Source organism: Heliangelus exortis, chromosome 3 (genome assembly GCF_036169615.1).
Source record: "Heliangelus exortis chromosome 3, bHelExo1.hap1, whole genome shotgun sequence".
NCBI lineage: Eukaryota > Metazoa > Chordata > Aves > Apodiformes > Trochilidae > Heliangelus > Heliangelus exortis.
The window spans coordinates 81,097,795-81,118,852 of record NC_092424.1 but is presented as its reverse complement, the minus strand read 5'-3'; the positions used below and the strand labels follow the sequence as shown (position 1 = coordinate 81,118,852).

General features: G+C 37.7%; 1 protein-coding gene across 10 annotated transcripts in view; it reads left to right on the top strand.

Moving 5' to 3' along the window:
- DOP1A (DOP1 leucine zipper like protein A) overlaps positions 1-21,058 on the top strand; it is a 61,288-nt gene that overhangs the window by 38,647 nt on the left and 1,583 nt on the right. For 6 of the 10 annotated variants that reach the window (XM_071741464.1, XM_071741471.1, XM_071741465.1 and 3 more), the window contains 19 exons: positions 123-2,130; positions 2,235-2,346; positions 3,391-3,570; positions 5,709-5,828; positions 6,184-6,318; positions 6,824-6,879; positions 7,377-7,481; positions 8,172-8,238; positions 8,566-8,710; positions 8,955-9,034; positions 9,627-9,736; positions 9,904-10,053; positions 11,087-11,148; positions 12,171-12,323; positions 13,397-13,533; positions 14,921-14,976; positions 15,889-16,053; positions 17,838-17,967; positions 19,850-19,909. In XM_071741464.1, coding sequence (XP_071597565.1) covers positions 123-2,130; positions 2,235-2,346; positions 3,391-3,570; positions 5,709-5,828; positions 6,184-6,318; positions 6,824-6,879; positions 7,377-7,481; positions 8,172-8,238; positions 8,566-8,710; positions 8,955-9,034; positions 9,627-9,736; positions 9,904-10,053; positions 11,087-11,148; positions 12,171-12,323; positions 13,397-13,533; positions 14,921-14,976; positions 15,889-16,053; positions 17,838-17,967; positions 19,850-19,909 — 4,031 coding nt within the window. Of the gene's footprint in view, positions 1-122; positions 2,131-2,234; positions 2,347-3,390; positions 3,571-5,708; positions 5,829-6,183; positions 6,319-6,823; positions 6,880-7,376; positions 7,482-8,171; positions 8,239-8,565; positions 8,711-8,954; positions 9,035-9,626; positions 9,737-9,903; positions 10,054-11,086; positions 11,149-12,170; positions 12,324-13,396; positions 13,534-14,920; positions 14,977-15,888; positions 16,054-17,837; positions 17,968-19,849; positions 19,910-21,058 lie in introns of those variants that run through there. The other 4 variants (XM_071741470.1, XM_071741469.1, XM_071741472.1 and 1 more) reach the window with 2 other exon arrangements.

Sequence of the window (21,058 nt, the reverse complement as noted above, 5' to 3'; positions counted from 1 at the left end):
CTTTATCATTTGAAGTCCCAATAACAGTTTAAATTCAAAATTTAAATTCTAAATTATTATTCTGAAGAACAAAGTAGTACATGTATATATATATATATTATTTTTTTAATTTTTTTTTAAAGCATTTTCCCATGTGCCAGTAAGCCAGGGGCAACTTGTTATACCTAAAGACTGCAATGAAAAACAACTGGCCATGGATGAGATGGAGAACTTCAGCCTGACTGTCAACCCTCTGAGTGACAGGCTTTCCTTGTTAAGTACCAGCAGTGAGACGATACCAATGGTTGCATCTGATTTTGACCTTCCTGATCATCAAGTTGAAATACTGCAGAGTTCTGACTCTGGCTGTTCTCAGTCATCTACTGGAGACAACATCAGTTATGAAGTGGAAACTGAAAGCCTGAGTGCTCAAGATAGCTCTCAGACTCTAAGGGAAGACTCACCTGATGAAATTGTGCAACAAGTGGTTACAGATCTTATATGCAAAGTTGTAAGCGGTCTTGGAGAAGAGGCTGAACCAGTTAAACACAGTCTACACTCTGAGGATACTTCATGCAAATTCCTTCCTCTGGATAACTCTGTAGAGGGGCCAAAAGTTGAAGATCAAAATATTCAAAGCAGCCAGAGCAGTCTGCTTAGTAATGACAGCTCCCAATTGCTGTCGGCCTCGACCGAGACTGGACTTGAGAGCTTACAAGATGAAATTTCAAGAAATAACTCCTCACCTTGTATTGCAGAAAGCCACCTGTCCCTCTCTGATCTCACTCTAGCTTCCACTGAATCAAAGTCCAGAAAGCGAAGCCATAGTAGTATTCAGTTCAGCTTTAAAGGAAAGCAACCAGAAAAAATGCCAGAAAAAGAAACAATTGTTAAAGAGGCTGGTAAGCAACCAGGTGCAAAACCTAAGGTGAAAATAGCCAAAAAGAAAGATGAAGAAAAGAAGAAAGCACAAACAGAAAAGCTTAAACAAACAAACGTCTTCTTCAGCGATGGTCTTGATTTAGAAAACTGGTACAGTTGTGGAGAAGGAGAAATTTCAGAAATAGAAAGTGATGTGGGGTCCCCAGGAACGCGAAAATCTCCCAACTTTAATATCCATCCATTGTATCAGCACGTGCTGCTTTATCTCCAGCTGTATGACTCTTCAAGGACATTGTATGCTTTTTCTGCAATTAAAGCAATTCTGAAAACAAATCCTTCAGCTTTCGTAAGCGCTATCTCCACCACCAGTGTCAACAATGCATACACTCCACAGCTTTCCTTGCTCCAGAATCTTCTGGCCAGGCACAGAATATCTGTTATGGGCAAGGATTTCTACAGCCACATCCCAGTTGATTCCAACCATAACTTTCGGAGTTCTATGTACATAGAAGTTCTCATCTCCTTGTGTTTGTACTATATGCGGAGCCACTATCCAACTCACGTTAAAGTAACCTCACAAGACCTAATAGGAAACCGTAATATGCAAATGATGAGTATAGAAATTCTGACACTTCTCTTTGCTGAGTTGGCAAAAGTGATAGAAAGCTCTGCAAAGGGCTTTCCTAGTTTTATTTCGGACATGTTGTCCAAGTGCAAAGTTCAGAAAGTGATCCTGCATTGCCTGCTGTCCTCTATCTTCAGTGCGCAGAAATGGCACAGTGAAAAGATGGCTGGAAAAAATATAGTGGCTGTAGAAGAAGGCTTCTCTGAGGACAGCCTTATCAATTTTTCTGAAGATGAATTTGACAATGGTAGTACTCTGCAGTCACAGCTTCTCAAAGTACTTCAGCGGCTGATTGTGCTGGAGCACAGGGTAATGACTGTGCCTGAGGAAAACGAAACGGGCTTTGACTTTGTCATAACAGATTTGGAGCACATTGGTCCCCAGCAGCCAATGACTTCTCTTCAGTATTTACATTCCCAGCCCATAACCTGCCAAGGCATGTTTCTCTGCGCAGTGATACGAGCTTTACACCAGCACTGTGCCTGTAAAATGCATCCCCAGTGGATTGGCCTTATCACTTCTACGTTGCCTTACATGGGAAAAGTTCTTCAAAGGGTGGTCGTTTCAGTGACTCTTCAGCTCTGCAGGAACTTGGATAATTTAATTCAGCAGTATAAATATGAAACAGGATTATCTGATAATAGGTACGTGTATGGACAGGCACATAATCTTTTAAGCAGATTTTATTATGTTGAATTACTTTAAAATGGGCTAATCGGGTCATAAAGAATCAAATTTCTTATTTTAGACCTCTCTGGATGGCATCTGTCACTCCCCCAGACATGGTTCTTACTTTATTAGAAGGGATCACAACAATAATTCATTACTGCCTGCTGGATCCATCTACACAATATCATCAGGTAAACTCATCTGTGTGTCTGAGAGATTCCTGTGCAGTACATATCAAATTAAGGACTTTCATTATGTTACCAGAAATTAAGATCTGAGGGGGAACAATACCAAATATGTTTTCTTAGCTATAAGTACATTTTCTATTGATATACACACTTTAAACAGAAAAACAATTTTCTTCTAATTATAATTTTAACATAACAGTCCCAGGTTTGGTTTGGGCTGGATTTTTTGGGCTTTGGGGTATTTGGCTTTTTGTGGTTTTTTTGTCTGTTTGTTATTGTTGGGGTTTTTTCTGTTTGTTTGTTTTGGGGGGGGTCGGTTTTTTTCTTTTTGTTGGGGGGGAGGGGGCAGTTTGTTACCCTGAAATAAATAAAGTAAGAATTTTTTTGCTTTTTTATCTCTAAAATCTCTCTTCCTACAGCTGGCTTTTTTTGGTGGAACTTCACAGACTTTTATCTATCCTGTCTTTCTGACTGAACTGTGTTCATCTTGCATTATGTCAAAACATTCTCCTGCTGCTCCATCTGCATATTCACAAGTTGTCTTTTTAGTCAAGCAGTATTTTTAGATCTGATATTCTGAGCATAGTCTCTGTTAGAATTTGGGCCAAATTTGAAATTTTTTGTCCCTCTCTGCAATCTTTTTTTTTTTTAAATCTCATTTCTTTGCCTTCCATTCATTTAGAAGTTGTGGGATAGTTTATTGTCTGTATAAGCAAATTATTTTTTCTAGAGTATGAGTTACACTTAAAATTCTGAATTTTTTTTGAAAAGTATAGGCAGATGATACAAAATTGATTGCTGCAGACATAAGGTCTCATGTTCAGAATACATTTAGTACTGTAAAACAGAGTCAAAAGATTCTTTAAGCATTATACTTAAAAGACTGAAAACCTACACATACTATCATAATAATCTGAAAAACTGTTTTGAGAAAAAGTTAAGGCTGAAAGCTTCCATGTCTGTTAAGTCCAGTTAACACTATTTTACTTTTGCTATTTATGTGAATTTTTAATGTTCTTCCTCCTCTCTCCCCTTCAAATGCACCAGCTTTTGGTTAATGTAGATCAGAAGCACTTGATTGAAGCACGTAATGGGATCCTGTCTATCTTGCACATGATCATGTCTTCTGTGACTTTGCTGTGGAGCATCCTTCACCTTGCAGATTCTTCAGAGAAAACTACTGCTGCTGCTGCATCTGTTACCACTATTAATCTTGGGTCAACAAAGGTCAGAATGTCCAGGATAATATAATTTAAATGTGTCTAAATCCAGTTCCATTCCCTTACTTGTAAACTTTCCCTCAAGCAAGGCTTTTATAAATGGGTATGGAATCTGCTTTGCCATTTGAGTGTATCAGTTCAAGTCAACATCTCATTGCTTTCTACAGAATAAATAAACAGATTCTGAAAAAAAATTAAGCCACCCTTTGATGCCTCAAAAGATAGAAAATATTCATCTTAACAAAAGACAATTCTCCTCTTAAAACATTTTGTATTCTGACATGAACTGGTTCCTTGATTCATTCAGTTCCCATACAGTGATGTCACCATACACAGGGAAATGTTATAGCAGATAGTGAGCTAGTAATAGTAAAGAAGAGAACCTAAAAGGGGTCAAATAGGACTTACATTGAGAATGCTGCCTAGCCCTCTTATTAGAAGCACCTCAAACTTCTTATAATTAACATTATTAAAAAAGAAATTGTGTTTGAAATTTAAAATGCTTTAAAGTAAGATATCGTCAGATAATTTGAATTCTATCAGATGCTTTTTTTTGTAATGCCATTGTACATCCTTTTAAACCTTGTTAATTATTTCTCTGACACTCCATGTCTTTGCACAGACAACATCCTTGGTCACGTTGTGTTGCCAATAGGATTTCCAACTCACTGAAATGATGAAGGGGTGTACTTGTTGATGGCCTATAATATTATGCTGCTTCTGTGAAAAAATAAGCTCTTTTACTCTGATTAAACATCAAATCTTTTGTACATCCCAGCTTAATTTGCCCAAATCTGCATACAGAAAAGCATTCAGCATGTCTGCTATATGAGAATGTCCAGTTTGAGTTGACTTTGGACAGGTTATTTTACTTTTTCACCACATTGTTTTGGGAAATTATTTTGTAGCTTCCCTGGAGCTGTTGGATGTGGTTAAAACCACACAAAACTGTGGAAATGTGTCTAAAGTATAAAAAAGCTTGTTAAGCTTCACTACAACTATGTTGCTTTGGAAACCACACTCTTGGCAAGTGCATAAAGTGTATATGGTGGGACAGTGTACACCAGTTTCCTGCAAACTTATTCTTACTGAAATATCTCTCACCAAGGTAAAAATGGCTTTCAGAAAATAGGTAGGAAGTGCAATTTTGTCTGGAATCTTCTTGTCATAGAAAATAGGTCGAGAAGACAGCTCAAGAAATACATTTCCTGAACCAAGTGTTCCTTAATAACTTCAGACATGCTTAAAAGCTGGGTTATTAAGAGTTCTCAACTGTGAATATTTCAGTCTCCCAGAGTAGTATGTTCTTTCTTTTAGGATTTACCCAGCACCCCTCCTTTTTAATCTTTACCTCACTTGCTTCTAAGCAAGTCCACCACTATTTGTAGCAGACATGAACATCATCTTCCTTTCTTCTTCCTAATTACCTTGTACACATTTGATAACTATTAAATCTCCAACTACATGTATTTCTCTTGACTAATAATCAAGCCCATTTCTGTCCCTTCTTGTAGGTCATATCCCATAGCCCTGATGTTTCTTTTTATAGCTCAAGTTCTGTCAGTCTGTGGTACATTTCTTGAAGTAAGGTGTCCAAAATTGAACATGGTATGTGATGGCTTCTTTCAGGGGAAATATCTAATGTCTTTAAATGTTGTTACTTATGAGCCCCTTTTTCCCTTCCTTGCAAAGTCTTTATGGTGAGTTTGTTGTCATCCATGATAATACCAAGGCTTCTTCTCTGTACCACTGCTGTCTAAATAGTTTCTCATCCTGAATCACTGAAATTGTTTATCCCTACCTTTGCATGTAGAGATCAAGCCTTTATTTCAGCTCATTTTTTTTTCAGGATGCTTTTTGATTTTGTCAGATGACTTTTAGTTCTGTACCTTTCCATCAGTTACTTCCTGCTTCATTGCCATTTGGAAGTTTAACAACTGTATTTTGTCTTCCCTTGTCCTAATCAAGACTCAGATGACTGAAGAGTACCAGACATAGAATAGAACTTTATGAACCCTCTGATTACATCCTTCCATTTTTTATAGAAGTTAGTGATAGTTACCATCTAAATATGACTTTATAGGTAGCTGTTTTGAACATAATGCTGAGATGCTTATCTAAATGTGTTCTGATTCCACATTTCAGAATTTGAGGCAGCAGATTCTTGAACTTCTGGGCCCAATTTCAATGAATCATGGTGTTCACTTCATGGCTGCTATAGCATTTGTATGGAATGAAAGGAGGCAAAATGCTTCTAGGACAAAGGTATGTTTATGGTACAGTGGTCACTTCAAATCGTGGTGATTTAGATTTAAGTGCTTCAGAGGCAGTAAAGAGAAAATTCAAACATTCCAATGAAAAATACATAGTATGAAATATGGAGAATTATTTGGAGAAATATGGAGTATTTTATTTCTAATTAGCAACTGCACTATCAGGGGGATACCAATTTCTTTTAGAATGGGATAGTATTGAACTATTCAGGAACAAAATAAGTGATTCCAAGTCTCTAAGGGAAATCTTAGTTACCAAGGTGTCAATCCCATGAGGCCAGCTGCCTTAATTTTGTCATAGGCATTGTCTGTGATGATAATCTGTGACATACATTTGATTCTTTTAGGTTATTCCTACAGCAGGTGAAGAACAACTTCTGCTGGTTGAGCTTGTTCGCTCTATCAGTGTTATGAGAACAGAGACTGTTATACAAACAGTGAAAGAAGTCTTGAAGCAGCCTCCAGCCATAGCAAAGGACAAGGTATGAAAACTTTAGAGATGCTACTGTTTCATTGTAAGTCTTCTTACTGAAGCTTAGAAAACTGATAACATGGATATTTCATTTCAGCTTTGCAGCTGAGCAGTATAGCATGAAAATTTTCACCATATCTAATAAATGGATGAACTTTAGTCAGGCCTCCTGAAGTCCATGTAATGAACTCCAAAATCCTGTTTGCTGCTTCTGCAATATACCATGTTCCATGGGGGATAGGTTGCTTACATTAGGAAAACTAGGCCATAGCTTTGGGTTAATCTTTTTCTTTTTTTCAGGTAGGAAAAGGCAATGGGGAAAAGAGAGATTATGAAAAAGAAGAATTAAATTTATTGAGAGATGTATAAATGGACATTTGTAATATCCTGTTAATTAATTAAGCTTTATCTTCAGACACTGCAGTAACAGTATAGCATTGTCAGTTTCACACTGGTAAATGAGGGAAAAAAGTCACTTTCTTCCTCCTGGTGACACTTTTCATATCTTTTTCTAGAAACATCTTTCACTGGAAGTCTGCATGTTGCAGTTTTTCTATGCTTATACTCAAAGGTAGGACAAGAAGTTGTTTTATTTCTGTCATCAAGAAGGAGATGGACAGTTTGAATATTTTATATTCTTTTTATAATCCCTAGGATGAGAAATAGCTTGTGTAATATAAATGGTGAAGGAAGAATGGATTTGAACTTCAGGTGTCATAAAAAAGAAAGGCATATACTTTGCAGGTTGCCTAGTTCTGCATCATCTTTCTTGCCCACCCCCCCCTACCCCTCAACATCTTGCAGGGAATCTGCTCCCTGCCCCAGGAATGCTCATCTTTATTGTGCTGTTACTCATTGGTACCACTTCAGCCCTGGCCTGAAAAACATGTCTTCTGACTATGCTGTTCTTCAGCCTTCCTCCTTTTCTTAATGACTTGATGGAGCCACCTAATCTTTATAAATGATGATTTGATGATTCACAATATCAGGAGAATTTTGAAGTGAAAAGAAATTGGAAGTACCCGAGGGAAGTGATGCTGTGTTCATTGCCACTGCTTTCTGTCTTAGGATTCCAGTGACCAGCTTAGTGGACAGCTGGGCAGCACTGCTGCTTCTCTTAAAAGATTCTATTCAGGTTGGTCTTCCAGCTCCAGGACAATTCCTCATACTTGGGTAAGTGGTCTTGGCATTTGCAATTTCCAAATAAGCTTAAACATGTGTGAAGCCATACTGAAGTGTCTGTGTTTTCAAGTCTGTCACTTCTGAGTGGCAGAGCTGTTGCCTGAGTTCTGTGGCTTTTATGAAGTTAATTATTAAATAAATTTTATATTACAATGTAATATTACAGCCATATAATATAATATTACAGTCATAATTTCACCTTACTGATTATTTGACTAATTCATGCTCTTTGAACAGTAGGCTTAAGTTTCTGGTTTTCCTTAGCAAATAACTACAACAGATATTTCTTAAGTATGTGTGGATTTGCAGCCCACTAAAAAATATGCATTCCTATCATGGGAGCTGTTTGTGCAGTGATAGAAATAAAATGTTGAATATGATTTTCTGTAAAAATCTCCAAGGAACGTTTTCTTGAATTTCTGGAATTTATCTTCCCTAGTAAACTGCCTCTAAAGATACTTTATGTATAGTCCAGTGAAAACATGTTCATGACAAACCATTATGGTACAATCAAAATTAAATTAGAAAATTGAAAGCATGTATTCTGTAATACTGATAAGAAGAGATGACTTTAGGTTTAGTATTGTGCATATCAATTTTTTCAGATTTGTCCTAGCTTTTAAAATTACTGAATAATATATTCTGAGAAGAAAATCCATATTTACTTCTACATTTTTTCAGTGTTCTAAATGAGTTCATTATGAAGAACCCAAGCCTGGAGAATAAGAAAGATCAAAGAGATCTCCAGGTAAGGCATTTGTTATACTTATGTGTCTTTTGAAAATACTGAATGATAAATGCTTGAATGTACTATCAGTTCTGTATTCTGAAATTACTCTTTATCTTCTACTTTGTACTATTTATAATCTGCTGAAAAAGTTCTCATTTTCTGTAGTTATCAGTCACTAGTAATATAGAACAGAAGTGGTTTGAAAAAAGTTCTATAGTTAATTAATTACATAGGTTTTCTATTAAAAAAACCATCAGGACAATACATACACAACCCTTCTGCCAAAGTTGTTAAAGTGCTTATTTTTTGGTTTTTTGGTTTGTTTGGGTTTTTTTTTTTTTCCAGGATGTAACACACAAGATCGTGGATGCTATTGGGGCAATTGCTGGTTCTTCCTTGGAGCAGACTACTTGGCTAAGAAGAAATTTAGAGGTTAAGCCTTCCCCCAAGATTATGGTTGATGGAAACAATTTAGAAACAGATGTTGAAGGTAGTTTGATTTTCATCTTTATTTTAAACAAACCATCAATTAACAGGCCAAAATCAACTAAGAGGACAGCTTTATTAAATTTGAACACATTAAAAATATGTCAGTATTGTTCACCCATTAGAATTTTATGGTGTATAAGCCAAGTCTGCACATCTTCGAAATATATGCTATTAAAATATGCTTTTAAGATAACTAATGACTGAAGAAAACTAACTGGATTTTTTTTCTTTTACTGTTCTTCTAGATATGCTGTCTCCAGCAATGGAAACTTCCAACATAACTCCGTCTGTTTATAGTGTCCATGCACTGACCTTACTTTCTGAGGTAAATGTCTCATCAGATGTAATAAATACTGTATTATAATGAACTTTTATATCATAAGAACTTTGGCTTAAAATCTTGAGGAAGGAGATTTCACAGGAAACACAAGTGATTCTGGGTCCTGTTGTGTTACAATATATAAAACTTTATTACTAACCCAGTTATAAAATTTCAGAGAGATAGATAATGGTGAGGCATGATCTTTCAGATGTATAGTATAGGAGAAATTTTTTTGGTGGCAAACTTTGTGTGTTATTAGTGGCAACTTATGTTATTTAGTGCTGGTAATCAGTCAGCCTTTACTTTTTATTTGTTTTTTGATTTGGTTGTTTTTTTTCATTGTAGCTGACTCTAGAATGCTTTGCCCAGGTGCATAGGTTTTAATGGTATATTTTAAATAAATAAAAATTAAAATAATGGTATATTTTAAAAATTATAGGATCTTTGTACTTGGAATTTTGTGTAGTACCTGAAATTTGATCACTTCTGTAATAAACTTGAACATTTATTAAAGGATATTATACAAAAAATGCTGAGTAGCAGGTAAAAAGGAATATAAGACTAAGTGATAACATATCTTGCTGTCCTTTTGTAGGTTTTGGCTCATCTCTTGGATATGGTTTTCTACAGTGATGAAAAAGAGAGGGTGATTCCTTTGCTTGTAAATATTATGCACTATGTTGTTCCCTACCTCCGTAATCACAGGTACTTTTGCAATTTATTGAATTGATGTAGATGTCTGCAGCCAGTTGAAATTTGATGGATGACACTGAAGTTGAAACAGGCATGATGAGGATTAGATGTCTGTCAGACTTTATAAAGGAGCAATTCAAAATTGTTTCATTGTTGACTTCTTTTGTTTGTTTCTTTAGTGCTCACAATGCATCCAGCTATCGAGCCTGTGTCCAGTTATTAAGCAGTCTCAGTGGGTATCAATATACAAGGAGAGCATGGAAAAAGGAAGCATTTGACCTCTTCATGGATTCCAGTTTCTTCCAGATGGATGCTTCATGTGTTAACCAGTAAGATTTCCTTTACCTGCTTATGTCAATGTGTGTCACAAATTTTATGTATACTATTACAGAGGAGTATGTATACTGTGGAACAAAATTTTCCAACACTTCTCTGTTGAGAGAAATAAAAGGGGATGTTCTGTTTTAGATTACCACATGATATATGAAACTTGCTTACTTAAGGTATGTTTCTATGCACAAGTCTATTTTTTTTTCAGTTTCAGTATCTGTTTTTTAGAAGTAGTTTTTCTTTGAGGAAAAACTGGTTAACATTTTATAGAATAATAGAATGGTTTGAATTGAAATAGGTTCTTAAAAAATAATCTAGTTCCAGCCCTCCTGCCATGGGCAGGGACACCTTCCACCAGACCAGGTTGCTCACAGCCCAGATCCAATCTGGTCTTGAACACTTCCAGGGAGGAGGCAGCTACAACTTCCCTCATCAGTCTGTTTCAGCATCTCTCCACCCTCTTAGTGAAGAATGTGGTCCCAATATCCAACCTAAATCTACCCTATTCTAGCTTAAAACCCCATCATCCTACCACTAGATGTCCTTGTAAGAAATCCAGGTGGGGTTTCAAAAAAGTGGACTACAGAGGGAGAATTGTGTGACCTGCTGGTCACACTTGATGTGAGCACTCATTGTCAGCTCATTCAGTTTTTAATTCATCAGTACTTTCCAGTCCTTTTCTTCAGAGCTGCTCTAGATCCACTCACTGTCCAGCTAGGAGCCATGCTTGGGGTTACTCTGACCTAGGTGCAGGACCTTTCACTTGGCCCTGTTGAACTTCATGAGGCTTCCTCAGGCCCACCCATCTAGCCTGTCAGATTCCCTCTGGAGGGCATCCCTTATTTTCTTTGAGAAGGAGATTCAAGAAACATACAGTTTTAGATCAAATTGCACCAAGTAAAAGGGATCTAGGTAACAGAGAGCTTGGATTGGAAGCCTTAATTAAAGAACAGAAAAAGCTCTGTAAATATTCATGTAAATTCCTGCTTTATTCTTGCCTTTTCTGATTTGTCTCCCATCGTTGTCTTTTAGTTGGAGAGCTATTATGGATAATTTGATGACACATGACAAAACCACATTCAGAGATTTGATGAGTAAGTATCTATTGAGGTACTAGTGGCTGCAAGGGAAACATTAAAAAGGAAGAAAAATATTTTTTAATAAAACATTTGTTCAACATTTATTCCAATCTATTTGTTATATTAAGCAGTTTTCAGATTTTCTTCAGTAACTTGTTTCTGGAGATTCATAAATAGGATATCTTCAACTGAGAGAATTTGGGGCCATAGTGACACAGCATATTTTCTCTATATGGAAAAGTTGTTTAAATGGAGTGGGTGTGGATGAATTTTATTGGGGTTTGTTAGGTTTGGTTTGGTTGGTTGGTTGGTTGTTTTCATGATGGTGTTTCTTTTTGTGGTTTTTGGTTTTGGGCTTTGGTTTTGGGCTTTGGTTTTGGGCTTTGGTTTTGGGCTTTGGTTTTGGGCTTTGGTTTTGGGCTTGGGTTTTGGGCTTGGGTTTTGGGCTTTGGTTTTGGGCTTTGGTTTTGGGCTTTGGTTTTGGGCTTTGGTTTTGGGCTTTGGTTTTGGGCTTTGGTTTTGGGCTTTGGTTTTGGGCTTTGGTTTTGGGCTTTGGTTTTGGGCTTGGGTTTTGGGCTTGGGTTTTGGGCTTGGGTTTTGGGCTTGGGTTTTGGGCTTGGGTTTTGGGCTTGGGTTTTGGGCTTGGGTTTTGGGCTTGGGTTTTGGGCTTGGGTTTTGGGCTTGGGTTTTGGGCTTGGGTTTGTTTCATTTTTGTTTTAAGATCTGACACTAATTCAGCTTAAGGAAAAATTGATTCTGCTCATTCCAAACTTCTGAGCATTATGTTTAAGAAGAACAAATGGCTAAACTCCCTCCCAAAGGCCCCCAAGCCCAGGTGCTATTGTGTATACTTACAAATTGTCTTTCAGCATGGGGATTAAATCACTGTAGTTAAAAATACATATCACAGGACATGCATTTTAACACCTGCTTTTGGAGTACATTAGGGCAATGAAAGCAAGTGTTATTTGTTCCTTAAAGTGAAGCAGAAGGGAAACCTTAATGTTCATCCCTAAGCCATGCACTTTCTCTTTCAGCACGAGTGGCTGTGGCTCAGAGCAGCTCTCTCAATCTGTTTGCTAATCGGGATGCAGAGCTGGAGCAGCGTGCTATGCTCCTGAAGAGACTGGCTTTTGCAATTTTTAGTAGTGAGATAGACCAATACCAGAAATACCTTCCAGACATACAAGGTCAGTAAAAATATATCTTTTAGTGGAGTTCTGGACTCTGATGTTAACTGAGGAATATTTGTGTAATGGTAACAGCAGGTAAATTTGCTACCTGGAATATCAGTGTGCTGTACCAAACCCATCACTGGATGCAAAGTTTCTACAGATTTTGGTTAGAACAATTTCAGTCTTAAGTAATTACAAAATACACAGACTTTGTGACTGCCAGTTATCCAGATTATTTCACTGATCTGCCACTTTATACTATGATCAATGTCCTTGGATACCTGCAATGTGTTTTGACAAGAAAATCCAAGGTATAAACACCTATCAACTAGGGATAAATAGGAAGGCTGACCATGAAGTTTTGAATTCTTGGCTTCTAAGCTGTTAGTTCTGTTCTGTTTGTCTCTCCTATTTATCTGTAAAGAATATCTCTCCCAGCAACCTTTTACACTACATGATTGGGAATGGGAGCTGCTTGGTTTTAATCTAAGATGATCAAAATGGCTAGAGCTGCAGCTTCTAGAGAAATTGTCTTTTAGTGCTACCAAGGTGGACATTTTGGTCTCTTCTTCCATATGAAGAGTTAACTGCATCGTTTTTATTGGGTTTATTTGTTTTTTGTTGTCAAATCAGTAGCTGGGTTTACTATGTTCAAGATATTATATTGTTTCACTGGTCTGAACTGTAAAGGGCATGTGTTGGTTTGACTGAAAAATATGAAGCAGCCTTTTAATAACACTAATACATCCTTGCTATTCATAGGCTGTTGTTGCATTTTTGGAATTTGTTAGCTCCTCTTTCTGTGATGAGTGAAAATCTGCACACGATGAGCAAACCTCTGAGATGCACTACTGCATTTATGTTGAGAACTTTAATCAAAATATGCAGCTTCACTGTCTTGAGGTTTCTTGCTTTTGTTAGTTGCTTGGTGAAAGTAGCTTTTTTCTATGTTAACATAATAAAACTAGCTAAGTAATGAAGCAGTAACATGGCAGATACTTCAAAATGTAAAAATTGAATGTAAATAAGGGAAAGAATTAGTTGGAATTAGGCTGAACTGAGGAAAATTTCTTGTCTTTTTGTTTCAGAAAGGCTGGTAGAAAGTCTCCGTTTGCCACAGGTGCCCACCCTTCATTCCCAAGTGTTCCTGTTTTTCAGAGTATTGCTTTTAAGAATGTCTCCTCAGCACCTTACCTCACTTTGGCCAACCATGATCACTGAACTGGTGAGTTGCAGATAGCATTCATGATCTGGAAGAGTGGTGCAAGTTTGAGACACAACCTCATTCCTTTTCAACATTTTTCAGTAAATCTCTTCTAGGTATTGTGCATTTAAATGTCCAATGGACATTTGTCCAATGTACTATGGACACAAACTGAAAGCTGACTTACTTTCATAGTGCCTAAGTCTCTTTTTTTGCAATCAAATAGAGTATCTGTTGCCTTGTGCTATTTAAGCTGTTCAAATATGTCTTGAATTTAATTTATATTTGCCATTATTGTCCTTTACAGACTCAGTAAAGTTTTTGCCTTCGTTTGTGTACCCTCTTCAGCATTTCCACTCATGCTTTGCTTATTGTTCCCTGTTTCTTGGTCATTCAAGCCTTATTCCCCCAGAAAAGAGAATGAGGAGCCACATAAAGGAGGAGTCAGAATCTATGTTGCATTGGCAGTTGATGGTCATTCAGATCACATTGTGGCTTAAATTTTCTAACTAGATTTATAGGAAACTCAAGTCACCTTTATTCTTTCTCTTGTTTTACTCTGCTTAACATCTGTTTCCAGGCTGCTGTCTGTGGACTCTCCATTGTTGGCCATTTGGTACATTCTTTTGGGTTTCAGCTTTGGGAATGTAAGAGGGTGATTGATGCATCCTGTGGTCCATTTAGCCTGTTGGCCAAGGAGTTCCCAAGAAACTGGCAAACAAATCAAATCTGAATCATTACTGTGATTTTTTTTTTTTTTCTTTTTCTTTTTTTTTTTTGTATCTGTAGTTGCCTGACATAGCCATTAGTTAACCACTGACCTAAGCAACAGAATTAAAACTGTATAAGATATTTTAAAGATCAAATGCATTGTTTTATCAATAGCTACATTTCATTTGATCCTGTCAAGAGGATAAATATTAGGAAACTCCTTCTGCTCATTGTGGCTGGCTGATTCCTGTGCTCATACCTCCTGGACTTCACACAAGTTCTGACAGCTCTGGCACTGCTTTCAGTGGGTAGGACTCTGTTACTTCAGGGAACTGACACCTGAGCTTTACTGCTCAGTTGCGTAATTTGCATAATTTTTTTCTTTTTTTTTTTTTTTTTTTTTCCTTTAGGTCTTGCTCTCTTTCTAAGTAATGGAGGGGATTAGCCTCTGAGAACTTTACTCACCATAAAAGAGAGAGTTTCTTATGGCCCTTGTGCTACTCAGGCTATATATAAGGGATAAAAGAGCTTTAGGGTGCCAGTGTCCACTCATAGTTCAGGAGATTATTTCATCATCTAGGAATGGAAATAAAACTCTGAACAGATCATTGAAGGCTTATTACTCAGATCCCTCTACAGCTTTTTCCTGAGTCTTAGTCCATAAAAAATGGTATTAAATGTAGCATTTGATTTTCAGGTACAAGTGTTTTTACTGATGGAACAAGAGCTCACTGCTGATGAAGACATTTCCAGGTAAACTTACCAACTTCCCACTTGTTTAACTTGATTAACAGTCTTCTGGCACACTGGTGGGCAGCTGAGTCACTGTAAAATAACTTGTCTTAGACTTGTCAAGCTTAAATAAGAAGGAAAGGTAAAGGGAAGTTCAGTGTGACTTCAGTATCAGGGACATAGTGTTCAGGACAAAAAGTGTCACTGTTGGATTGCTTATAAACCACTAAGGTAAATTGTGCAATACAAGTATGTTTTTTCTTACCGGTTCTTCCTGGCTAAAATGACATTAAGCATTAAGCTATTAAAATATGACATCACTTTATAGCTTTACTGTGCCATACACTTATACAGACTGATGCACTTTTGTCTAAAAAAATATGTTGTTCTTTCTACTGTTAGAGAGACATAAAAACGAGATGGGTAATTTTCCTTCTTTTGTTGTCCATTTCTATCCCTTCTGCCTTCTGCACAATATGATCCAGTTTCAGCCAATGGTAGCAGAAGAGGCAGGTTTCTCAAAAAACTCCAACAAAACAGGGAGTTATTTGCCAAAGTCTTGTTCTTCACTTATTTTTTCTAGATACCCTTTGTTCTTTAAAAGAATTTTTCCTTAGAATGAAGTAATATTTACATGACTGGAAATTTTAAACTTTCTCATCATTCGGATATCTGATGGGGATGAGAGACATAATAAACATGTTGCACTGTATTGACATTTTATCTTTTATCTAAATATATATAAAAATGTAAAAAAACCCATACAAAACTCCATCCACAGGACAGACTCGCATTATTCTGGTTTGATTTATGGCTTCAGGATTAAGCTGGTAAATGAAGAGTTGTATGTTTGTAAAGGCAAGAAAGAAAGGTGAAGTTCCCATAGTGGTAGAAGGCTATTCTGACTGACCTGCATGCTGTCATTTATTTTAGAACTTCTGGCCCATCTGTTGCTGGTCTGGAGACAACATACACAGGTGGCAATGGTTTCTCTACATCCTACAATAGCCAGAGATGGTTGAACTTGTACCTGTCTGCTTGCAAATTTCTGGATTTGGCTCTAGCTTTACCATCTGAAAACCTGCCTCAGTTTCAGATGTGAGTAGAAGACACTGTCACTTAAGTTTTTGGATGTTTGTCCCTGCCTGTTGGTAAAATTCTAGTATATAAAAATCTTTGGTTTTGTATTTCTTTTCATTTTCTTGCCTTCTGAGGGCCAGAAAAATTAACTTCACAGTTCATTCCTTCCACGTTCATTCCTTCCCAGAGCTGGTCCCCAGAGCAAATGATGCTGTACACTAAATCATTTAGCCTGTGGCAAGCGATTCTCTGTGCTGATGAGCTAATCAGTAATACTGATTAATTCAAGTGGTTTTTATTTTTGAAGCTTTTACTTGCAGTGATGTCTAAGAACTTGAAATACACCCACATGTCTCAGTGACTAACACAGAAGTTTGGATGACTGTATGCTGTCGCAGCATGACTCACTTAAATTACTCCTTCATCTGTCTGGATGATGTTGCAGCAAAGCTGCTTGTGGAGGGGACCCAGTAGGTCTCCTTGATCAGCAGTGTTCCTGTGTGCAAAGCTCAGTGCCTCTGCAACCCTATTCTGTTGGGGAAAAAAGTAATGCAAAGCAAAGTGACATTTGCTTGAAGACTCTAGAAATGAGAAGCCACCAAGGACAAAAGAAAGTATCTTCTCTCCTTATGCTGCCCTTGTGAGAGCTGCTGCCCTGGCACAGCTCTGTAGAAATTTGGTCACATCTCATCATCATGTTATTTAAGAGAGGCTCACACTGTGGTGTATTTCTAAATCTAAAGCTAATCTTTTAGCTAATATTAATAAAAAAGGTTCCTGTATTTATTTTGTTTTCTGGGAATTTGGCTCATACTTCTTGTTCAGTTCTCCAAGATGTCCTAATCCCCATTGTTAGCCAACCTGGCATTTTTTAGGTCATTAATGTGCATTTCTGGAAAGACAGTATAAAATCATAGAATCATTAAGGTTGGAAGAGACCTTCAGGATCATCTAGGCCAACTGTAATTCCAACTATCACAGCCACTAAACCATATCCTGAAGTGCCACATCTAAACAATTCTTGAACACCTCCAGGGATGGCAACTCCACCACCTCCCTGGGCTGCCCATTCCAATACCTCACCACTCTTTCAGTAAAGAAACTTTTCCTAACATCTAATCTAAACTTCCCCTGGCACAAATTAAACCCATTTTGTCTCATTAGCAGTCATGCTGAATCACACTCTCATTTACAGCAGTCTCATAGAGACGTGGATTGAAGTTTTAAGGACAGAAACTTTGATTTGCTTTGTAGTTTATAATGCAAGTAGCAAGTCCTTGCAGCTCAGCAAGGGATTGTGGGGGTGGCATGGATGGTCCACTTGGTTTCATTGGCCTATGAGTAGATAATATAAATTGCTTTATTATCTATATAATATATTGATTACATTTTGTGTGTTACAGTAAGCATTTCAAATGTGCCACAAAATTTTGTAAGTAACATATTTTATAGTTCAGAATTGCATTCAGTTTTGGTGTACACAATGAAGATGTGAATACTGCTGGTTTTAGCTTCCCTGCCTTGTCTCACTCTTGCATCCTTAAATATTTTAGGAAAAACAGTGCTACATTCTCAGCCATGTTCACTGCCTGCTTTTCAGAATTTGCCTTTCCTATTCCCTCTTATCAAAGACAGATTTTTATTTTTTCTTTTGAGGGTGGGAGAGTTCATTTGGGGTTTTTTTTCCTCCCTTCTTTCTTTGATACTTAACTAGAATTCCTCATCCACTCCTGTTTTTAGGTCTAGCAGAAAAGCTTGCATGTTCAGTAAGGCTCATGTCTGCTTGTGTTATCTCATGACAGGTATCGTTGGGCTTTTATTCCAGAAGCATCAGATGATTCAGGCTTGGAAGTTCGCAGACAGGGCACACATCAGAGGGAATTCAAACCCTACGTGGTGCGCCTAGCAAAACTGCTGAGGAAAAAAGCCAAGGTATGCCACCCTCTTCTTCCAGTTTTTGCTTTTCACTGAAATCTTTACTGTACAGTAACTTGCAGCACTGTTTCATTTTGTACCTTTAATTTTCTAAAATCGGTGAAAATTGGAAAGGAGTTTATCTGGTGTGGGAGATGACCACTGGAGTAGTTTCAAGTTAGCATCAGGCAAAAGCCACATGTAGGTATGTTATAACACCAACCAAAAACAACAACCAAAAGACCAGAAACAAACAAAAAAACCCCCTCAAACCTGCTATGGCCAAAAAAAGCCCATGGTAGTAATTTTGGAGTTTGCAGTTATTATTATATGTATTACTCGAGTTAAAAGTAAAATGTGCTTCAGTGTCTAATATATTTTAACACAAAATGACTTTGAGGTAGCCAGTCATATATATTGATACTAGTATAACTAGCTAAGTAGAAAAGCATTTTTGTTTAATAATAATCACAATTAACTATCTAGAAAACTGTTGCATTCCTAAAAATGACAGAACCGGTGGTTCTGAGACTGTGCAGAGTCAGGGAAGACTGGGTTTCTTCCCTGAAGCAGTGATAGTGAATGGAAGAAGGCAGAGAGCAGTAGAAGCAGTTCTGGGGAAATCTTGGCTGCACAGTTTGTAGGCTGGGTGCAGAGTAAGGGTTGTCATTATGTTGGTGCATGAGATATATTAAGATCCTGCTTGGGGTGGGGTGGATGTCTGATCCACTAGCAAAGCTGATGAAATCTGGCCAAGCCCTGTCCCAGGGAGTTCTGTTCTGCTGCAAGAAAATTTTGCTGTCAGATACTTCTCCTACTGCTGCAAGCATGGAGTTCCCGTGGGCAGTTTCACAGGGAAAGGTTGCTGGGTCAGCCATGAAAACAGGAAGGAAGTTCAAAGCCATCTGGGCCAAAGCTTTGAAGTTTCATTCTTGGGTTTCCTTCCAAATAGATGGTATGGCCAGGGCTGTAACACTAGCAGTTTGCTGTAGCTACTGCATTTCCAATCTCTAATGAATGTTTTCACTGAGTAAAGAAACTTGTGGCTGCATAAAATTTAAGGATAATGTAGTTGCAGGCAGATCTGGAGTATTTAAGCAAGGCTTGTAACCATAGGGATAAAACAAGTATCTGAAGCACATCTACATTCTTCATTTTATTGGTTTTGAACCACAAAGAGACTTGCATGTAAAAAGGTATAATCAGTTTTAGCTAACTGCTAATCAGACATAACCTCTAACCCTGACTTTCAGTGTAGTGTGCTATAGCTGCTTGTTGTCACATTTGAAGTAACCACTCTGCATAAATCATAAGTTGCAGATGATGTGCTGGTAAGTACTCTGTGTTGAGGTAGATGCCAGAAGTCAGGACTTCCATAGTATGCTTCAAGAATATAGAAATCCTCCTGGAATTTCTGGAACCCCTCGGTCACAGGAGTAGTTGCACAGTGTGAACCATAGCTAGAGGTGTGATGATGAGATAAATGTGAGGTAATGAATACTGACTTCCAGGCCATTTCTTCTTTGTGCAGAGAATACTGTTGCATATAGCTGTTTTTCCAGTGGATCTTAATTTTCTTTACAAGCACCCTGACTAATCCTCATATTCCTGGAGTATGATATTACTCAGGCTCTGTTGTCTGAAGGAAATGTGCTTAGAAACCTCCCTTGGCACTACTGGCAATAAACAGAAGAACAAATTGGCAGTGCTGTTAATGTCTAACAGTGTCTTGGCCACACTAGCTCCAGAGTCTGCTGTTTCTGGACCATGGGCTTATTGGGGTGGGTGATTTTTCTAGCTGAAGCACAGCACCCAACCAAGCAACTGCACGGCCTTCATGGCAAAGTATTATTTTCATCTTTGAAATGGAGTCTGAAAGTTCTCCTCTTTCCTTCCACAGGACAAACAGGAGGACTTTAAGACGGTGGTTTTGGAGGGAATGGAGATGGCCAAGCATCAGGTGAGGGTGGCCTTTGATGCTTGAGTTGTGAAACAAGCTTGCCATAATAATACCATCACCTCAAGGCCCCGGGCAGTATTTAGCTTTCAGTAAGAACTGAGAGAGAGAGGACAAAGTTGAGAGATTCTTAAAGTGGAAGAATCATGAGTGCCTTTGTTTTTATAGATAACTTGAAAAAATTATTTTTAAGCCGGTTTCCTACATTTAAAAAAATCTAAAAAGTTACTATTAGTCCTAAGAAGAATTATGGTCACAGATCATTATAAAATTAGATAATTCTTGCCAAGCAGCAAGATCATTTTCTGTCAAATTAACTGTTGTCTCAAGTATTTGAGGAGTTAGTGTTGTTTGATTAACAGATACTGCCCTGAAGAAGTGGCTTGGATGGATTGTATTCTGTTGCTCAGAGGGAGAATTGTATTTGCATGTGCACCCTGTTTGGTTGGCTGCTGTGTAACACTGACACTTGTGGGTGCTGGATGTAGTCTGTGCTCATCACTGGGTAATACTAAGAGCAGTAGAGAACCAATAATGAAAAGCCTTTCTTCTGTGAATCCAATGTGAAGGTTTTAAAGGAGAAACTTAAAAAAACCTTATCATTTCATTAAAAGTAGAAGGCGTCAATGCCACCTTCTGGGTTGGAATGCAGTGGTACCCTTGTTCTTGTTCATTGTGAGCCTTTTTTTTCTTGTGACTTGTAGAGCTGTAGCATAGTAAACTGTGACAGTGAGCCAGACACCTGATTAAAATATTAAACATGTTCATATTTCGTTTTATCCTAAATGTTTTTTGTGAAGTGAATGTCATGTAGGGTCCTGAATTGCAAGACAGTTGCTTCATTTAAATGACAAAAACTGTATTTACTGAAGTATCCCTGGCAGAAAGTATGTTTGCTCAAAGACTGTGCAGTCAGTAGTCTTTATTTTATGCTTTGCTCCTGCTATTCTTTCCCCTTCACTCTCCTTCTGTTACAAACCCTGCTGAGCTGTGCAGCCTGCAGAGGTTTTGGGCCCCCACCTCAGCAGAGGTGCTACCAGGGCAGCAAGAAGAAGGCAGTGATCAGATGCTGATCAGGAGATGGCTCTCCTGGATGTGGCCTCTTTGCTGATTTTCTGGTTCCTTACAGAATAAACACCAATGTTGCTGGTA